At 38.2% G+C, this 7,260-nt stretch overlaps 1 protein-coding gene across 1 annotated transcript in view; it reads left to right on the top strand.

The window, feature by feature from the left end:
* Positions 1–7,260, top strand: part of SNTB2 (syntrophin beta 2) — a 133,511-nt gene that overhangs the window by 77,856 nt on the left and 48,395 nt on the right. Inside the window, exon 2 of the mRNA XM_007940301.2 lies at positions 4,531–4,744. Within this exon, the coding sequence (XP_007938492.1) occupies positions 4,531–4,744 (214 nt within the window). The remainder of the gene's footprint in view (positions 1–4,530; positions 4,745–7,260) is intronic.

The raw sequence follows: 7,260 nt of genomic DNA on the forward strand, positions 1-7,260 counted from the left end.
GAGGAAGTGGGAGGGGAGCTGCTGCATTGTAAATTTTGGTCAATGACATGAGACAAAGTATATGTGAACTGCTGAATGAAAAGTGAATTTACTCTGTAAATCTTCACCCAAATCCTAATAATAATAATAATAAAAAAGAAATGCTGGTACAGCAAATCCAAAGAATTGTGACTCCGATCTGTGTTTGATATGAGGTTCTGGCGACTGTCCCCAACTTGTTATAAGCACACAAATCACTCCTCTTAAACCATTGAAGGTAAAAATATATCTATGGAAAGAGGCATGGATTTCCTGCTTTCATAGGGAAGAAAATAATAACATCCTGCATTTGTTGCAGGAAGAGTCAAGGTTGAGTGGGCATATATGGCATTTTTCACCTGTTAAATAACAGTTTGCTTTTAATGAGATTACTTCTGCTCCCAGCTGATGTCTCTGCTTCTGTCCTTGCCCCCTTCTGCTCTCTTTTCAACACAGCAGCCAGAATAATGTTCAAATACGGCTCAGTCATTCACCCCTCTGCTTAAAAAGCCTCCCAGGGGCTTCCCATCTCAGGAAAAAAAAAAAATCCAGAGTCCTTACAGCGCCCTGTAAGGCCTTACACAACCTGGCCCCCATTAACTCTGGACCCCATTTTCTTCTCTCCCCCTCATTTACCCTGCTGTACTCACACTGGGTTTTCTTACTATTTAACCTCTGTTCTCTGTCTGGAATGTTTCTTCCTTATATTTGCATGTCACCCCTCCAACTTCCTTCAAGTCTTTGTTCAAATGTCTTAATGAGGCTTAGTCTAGTCACCTTACACAACACTGCAAACAGACCCTCTTGAAGTACTCCTGATTTCCCCTTTCCTTACTGTTTTTTTTCTTTTTTCCATGACACTTATCATCCTATAACATGCTATATAATTTTTTTTTTATTTTAAAAATAATGCAATAAAATTGACTTTTCCCCCTTACCTATACGGTCTTGTGTACTTTTACACGTGTATAAATTCTTGTAACCGTCACCACAATCAAGATGCACAACAGTTCCTTCACTCCACAGAGCTCAGCGCTACGCTTTATAATGTCACCTTCCTCCACCCCAGCCCCTGGCAACGCTGATGATCTGTTCTTCATAGTTCTGTCTTTTCAAGAATACCGTATACATGGGATCATGCTGTATGTAACCTTTTCTGTCCTTTATCATATGCCTTTGAGATACATCCAAGTTGTCTGTTGTATCAATAGTTCATTCATTTTTATTGCTAATTAGTAGTCTGTTATGTGACTGTACTACAATTTCTTTATTCATTCACCCATTGAAGGACATTTGGGTTGTTTCCAGGTTTTGACAATGTTGAATAGAGCTGCTAAAAACATTTGTGTATAGGCTTTTGTATAAACACAAGTTTTCACTTTCTGGAATATAGTTAGGAGCCCTGGTGGCACAACGGTTAAGCACTCAGCTGCTAACCAAGAAGGTCAGTGGTTTTACCCACCAGCAGGTCTGTGCCAGCAAAGGTTACAGCCTAGGAAACCCTAGGGGCAGGTATAGGGTCGTTGTGAGTCAGAATTGCCTCAGCCACACAACAATAGAATATAATTTACTATTCATTACATTTCTTTGTTTCTGTGTCTTATTCACTGATGTATTTATTATCTTAAGTACCTAAAACGTTTCCTGGCACAGGAGCTTAATAAATTCATGAATGTGCAATGTTACTTTAAAATGAAGACAAATAATGAAATCAGAGTAATTCTGAACACATTCAAGTTTCACATCACCGAATCCTAGACTGTTACCTAAACCCCCAATGACCAGGGGACTTAATCTAAAAGACACCTGCAGGTTGAGAATGTAAAAGGCTTTTTAATGATAGTAAAGCAGTTCTTACCAATGTTTTTGGTGACCATCTATTAGACTCCTGCTTGGCAAGAGGAGCTTGAGATGAGGTCAAGGAGAAACCTCTTGGGAGAACATTTTATAGTGATGCCAAAATGCCAAATCAGATCTCCACCCTAACGGTAACCCAAAAACAAACTCGGTTACATAAAAGAAACTCTGAAGTCACTGCCATCGAGTCAATTCTGACTCATAGCGACCCGTCCTTGGGTTTCCAAGGCGGTATCTCTACTGAAGTAGACTGCCCAACCTTCCTTCCCAGGAGTGGCTGGTGGGTTTGAACTGCCAGCCTTCTGGTTAACAGTCAAGTGCCTTAAGGACTGTGCCACCAGAACTCCTTGCTTACATAAAGCAGGGGAGATAATGACATCATTCTCCCCACAGTGACCAATTTAGTTTCATTTAAACTTACAGTAAAAGGTCACTTGCTGAAGTAAGAAAATAATGTGAGAGATAAAGAGGAATATAATGATTAATGTGAGAGGTTGATGTTTATAAAGCATGATCAGTTTACCGAAATACCTGTGGTTACAGCCATAGGCTTTCTCTGCACTGTGAAGTATCTTTTGGATAAGATTTCAAAAGCTACATAAATAGCTTTCAGTTTAAACTCAGCCTCATGCCCCAAACTAAGATAGCAGTGTGCTTTGTTAAAATATGTGCACCTCACTATAACCCTATTGATTAGATCGTGGAATTCAGTAAAAACCAGTCATATCTTGGATCCCATCCAGCACAGTATAGTTTTTGAAGCTCAATAAGATTTCCTTTTAAGGTGGTTCCATGTTTAAGACTTGAGCCAAGTTTTATGGTTTTTTTTTTTTTTTTTTTTTTTTAGTTTTTTTTTTTTTTTTTTTTTTTAATCAGTGATGTGGAACACAAAATTTTCAAATATGTAAAACTATATTTAAAAAATCAAAGGCAATCCTGCTAGTTATATATAAGCACTATTGGTATTTTGATGAACATCCTTTTAGATACCGTTCCAAGTACAAAGTATGGTGAATGTTTTTGTTGTTCTAAAGGGAGAAGGGGTTACAGTGGTGCTTTTGGAGTGAGGTGAAGCCCTTCTGTTTTTAATAAGAGGAATCCGTACATGGAAGAGAAGAAATTAACTTCATCCTCCAAACGCCTAAAATGCTTTATGGACATCAGTGTTTAATTAAATATTTTGAGGATTATCTTTTACTACTGGGAAATATGAGATGATTCTGAAATGTATCATTAGTTCTGAGTTAACCTGAATGTCATGTGACAATGTAAAGACTCTACTACTATCCAGAGATAGCTGGGGGTCCAGGTAATGGCCCTGTGAGAGATCCAACTGGGGAGATCTTAGTATACAAATAAAACAGGAGACTGTGTTAATGTTCCACCTTTTCCAAGTGTCAGATAAACTAGAAGCACATTTCTATGCACAGTTCTCCAGCCATTATGGAGGTGTTGGTCTAATGGAGGTGTTGGGGTATTGGCTTGGGATGAGGTTGAGGAGACACCACATCAGTTCAGGTGAAGTTCACTGTTCTTTTAATAAGGCCATCCTTTAGGTTGTATATGTCTGTCTTTATTTTAATATGTGTGTGGTATCAATTCAGTGTTGCTACTGGGACTGAATGGACTTCTGAGTAGATCATTAAGAGTCCTTTTCTAACCTCTGTAATTTTGAATAGTGGTCTTTTAAAATGTCTTTAATTTCCCCCATTTGGAAGCTCGTAGGTGGTATGCTGCCTTAAATGTTTCAAAAGCTTTTCTCTGCCATTGGCAGTGACTGGAAACTGTAGGAATTTCTGCCAAAGTTCTTGTGATCTAATCCTCTCTTGAAAGCACAAAGCTAAGGCATGTACTGAAATGCTTGTGTCAGCAGCTCAAGGGATATACTGACTACATCCTGCTCATTTTTCTAAGATGAAAAAATCTCCTTGGTGACCTGAGGCAGCTTATTTTCACACTCCACCCAGAAGTACATGTGGTATAACTAAGCATAGAAAACTCATAGCACACACAACCCACACACAAACTGTATTGAAATGCTGGCACTAACATTTATTATGTTTATTCTGCTTAATTTGAGCAGTTCTTGTTTAATAACTTATTAAGAAAATAGCTCTGCCTCTTCTACTGATAATTGTTTAAAAAATTTTAAATTTCAACCATGTTAAAGACTATTGTTAGCTATGTTTTAAGAAATATATTCTTTTTTCTTTTAGATTTAATAATCTGTAGGTTCATAAATGTTTCATGGACTCATAAAGCTTCTAATGCTGTAGAATATTATTATCAGCTGTTACTTGATAATGATGGTATCTTTTTAGTTTTTAAATTCTCATGATGCTACTTTAACGACCTCTATCTTATTGGAATTTGAGAGAGATAAGGTCCTGATGTCACATTTCTTGATGTTAGCAGAGGTAATCATGCCTGATTTTCATCTATATTCAACTATTTATTTACATTTTTAATGTTATGTAAGATAAAAAAAAAATACTTTCAATTTATCTAGTGTTTGAAATAAAAGAGTGTCATGCTTTCATTGACAAAAGTTGCCAGTGATGACGAGGGTAAAAGAAGAAGTGTTTACAGTGAGTGCTGGATTTGAACTTAAAAAGCAAAAATACTAATCTTCTTTGCTTTGATTTTTGTTCATAGTCAAGTTCATCCGGGAAGTGACACCATATATCAAGAAGCCATCATTAGTATCGGATCTGCCATGGGAAGGCGCCGCTCCCCAGTCACCAAACTTCAGTGGCAGCGAGGACTCTGGTTCTCCAAAACACCAGAACAGCACCAAGGACAGGAAAGTCATCCCTCTCAAAATGTGCTTTGCTGCTAGAAACCTAAGCATGCCGGATCTGGAAAACAGGTGAGCTGTACCTAAGGAGATCATCATACTTACAGCTTTGAAACTTAAGGACATGTTACAGTGTTCTATGACTCTCTTTGACTAAATTATACTTAGGAAAACATCAAACTAAGAGGGAAAATAATTTTTTGCAGTTCCATAAATATATGCACACTTATATGGATAGAAATTTTTGAATGCTCATGTGGTAGTTAAGTTATGTGTCAACTTGGCTGGACCTGATTTTGAGTGGCTGGGCAGCTGGATGTAGTTATTCCCCATGATGAGATTGGTAATCAACTCCGTGGTGGACTCTGCTGGAACAGAGATGCCTTAGGGATGTGGTCTGCTTCCAGTGTGTAAGGAGAAGTGTTGAGAAAGGTCTCTAGCTTTTGGCAGGCTTAGACCCCGCATACAGTTGTCTTCATTTAGCAGCCTGCCTTGTTTGCTGCTGATCTTGGGACTGTCTCTGGACTTGAACTAGAGACCTGCCATGTTGTTTGGTAAACTTAGGCCTGTGCCATTTTATATGTCAACCTTGGGTTTGTCAGCCTCAGTAGCCAATAGCTGCCTGAGTGAAGAGATGCTTCCAGCTCCAGTGGGATGGGAGCAAAAGGCAGAGCTGAATCCCAAGGTCAGGGGGCTTTCACCCAGCCTCTAGAGCTTGGCACTTTGAACTCAGACTTCTGAGAAGCCTACTAAACTATAAGAGACTAAATCCCTCTTTGTTAAAACCATCTACCCATTTTGTGGTATTTCCTATTAGAGCAGCACTGGGTGACCAAACGGAACACATAGGGATCTGTTCACAGTGGCTAACCTTGGGGAGTAAAATGGGATTAGAGAATCGAAAGGAAGGGAGGGGTTTGACTGTTTGTTTTATACCTTTCTGTACTGGTATTATTTTTTTCACTAAGAACATGTATTATTTTCTTATTGAATAAAAACTTCTTCGATTTTTTTTTTTTAATGGTTCATTATATGGAAGTTTCTTATACCATGGATAGTATAAAGAATTAAAGATCTGCATTTTAGGTCTGACTGAATCAACTAGCAATGTGAGTCTGACAAGTTAGCTTCTCTAGACCTCAGTTTCCTCATTTGCAAAATGATGGAATTGATTGGATAATGTCTAATGTCCTTCCTAGTTCTACAACCATTTGTGTTCTATGACTTTATCTTCATGAACTCCATGAAATAGTACTGGTATACCTAGTGTTAGTTGGAGATTGGTGGGTGGGGGAAGATAATAAACTTGTCTAAAGCCATAGAGCTTCAAAGACATGGTTAAGAATAGACTTTTTATAAAGTGTGCTTTCACTCTTGAGGTCTCTTCTGATTTTAATGCACAGCCAGGTAGCTAATCAGGATGAGATGGAGCACAGAAGACAGCCAGAAGATGAGTGACTTGCTTGGGCATTTAAGGCCGTAGGGACATTATAGATGTACTGTGTAAATGTGTGGTATGCTGCAGATTAAGTGAGATGATACATATGAAACGTCCCCTGCAGAGCCAGCTCATAATAGATTCCCAAGAAGTAGTCACTAAAGAAGTCTTAACTGACAACTCTGTATATACATTTTATAAAATTATATTCTGATATATTTGTATTGTTTTCGTTTGCCTTTTTTTTTTTTTTGAAGTTTAAGACATTGTAGAAATTACTTTGTGTTACTTACAGATTTACTCCTGAAAGGTTCTGTATGTGTTGAACCAACCAACCAGTTGCTGTCTAGTCGATTCAGCCCAACTCATGGTGATCCCATGAGGTGGGTTGGATCATATCTTAATGTAACATACGTATATATTTAAAGAAATCATGTATTTATTCTTTCCTAAAGGAAGTAATTAATTTGTAAAGCAAATAATCATTTATGACTCTCAAATTCAGATTTTTAATTTCTTCAAATGGGATACATTTATATAGAGCCTTTGGCCTGTTAAACAATGAGCTTTAAACAAAATAAAAAGGCACTGGGGGCCATAGAGAAGGAAATGAAAATAAGGAAATAGGATGGAGAAACATTATGATAAAGAAGAACAAATAAAAACTAAATTTGTCAGCTGGCTGTCAGGCTGAGGAAATTGTTCAATTTAACTCCTTAGTGTTGCTGATATAGCTGGGTATGAGAAATAGGGGAGAGCATTAAAAGGTTTCTGTAGAAGCATGGGCTTGTAGGAAGTGGGGAGATGAGCAAGGTCACATGACTTGGCTGTTTTGTTTAAAGTTGTGCTATTTTACTATTTAGAATAAGAAATTTTTCAGAGCCAGTAACCTTGGCCTTTGCTCAATCTTGGGGGCAGTATCCTCTTTGACATACTTAAATGCTAAAGGCATCTGGTGGGTGGTCAGCTTTGAAATAAGTCTACAGAACCAAACAGAGAGGACAGTTTGAGCTGTGAAAGTTACTACACCTTCCTTTTCTGTAAGGTGGTCATTATGCGTGACCGTGGTTCACACTGCGTGTCCAGGAAAGGCCTGAAGGTGGTCATTGTGCGTGACCGTGGTTCACACTGCGTGTCCAGGAAAGGCCTG

The sequence above is a fragment of the Orycteropus afer genome, unplaced genomic scaffold, assembly GCF_000298275.1.
Source record: "Orycteropus afer afer isolate SDZICR_OR568_19922 unplaced genomic scaffold, OryAfe1.0 scaffold00067, whole genome shotgun sequence".
Lineage (NCBI taxonomy): Eukaryota > Metazoa > Chordata > Mammalia > Tubulidentata > Orycteropodidae > Orycteropus > Orycteropus afer.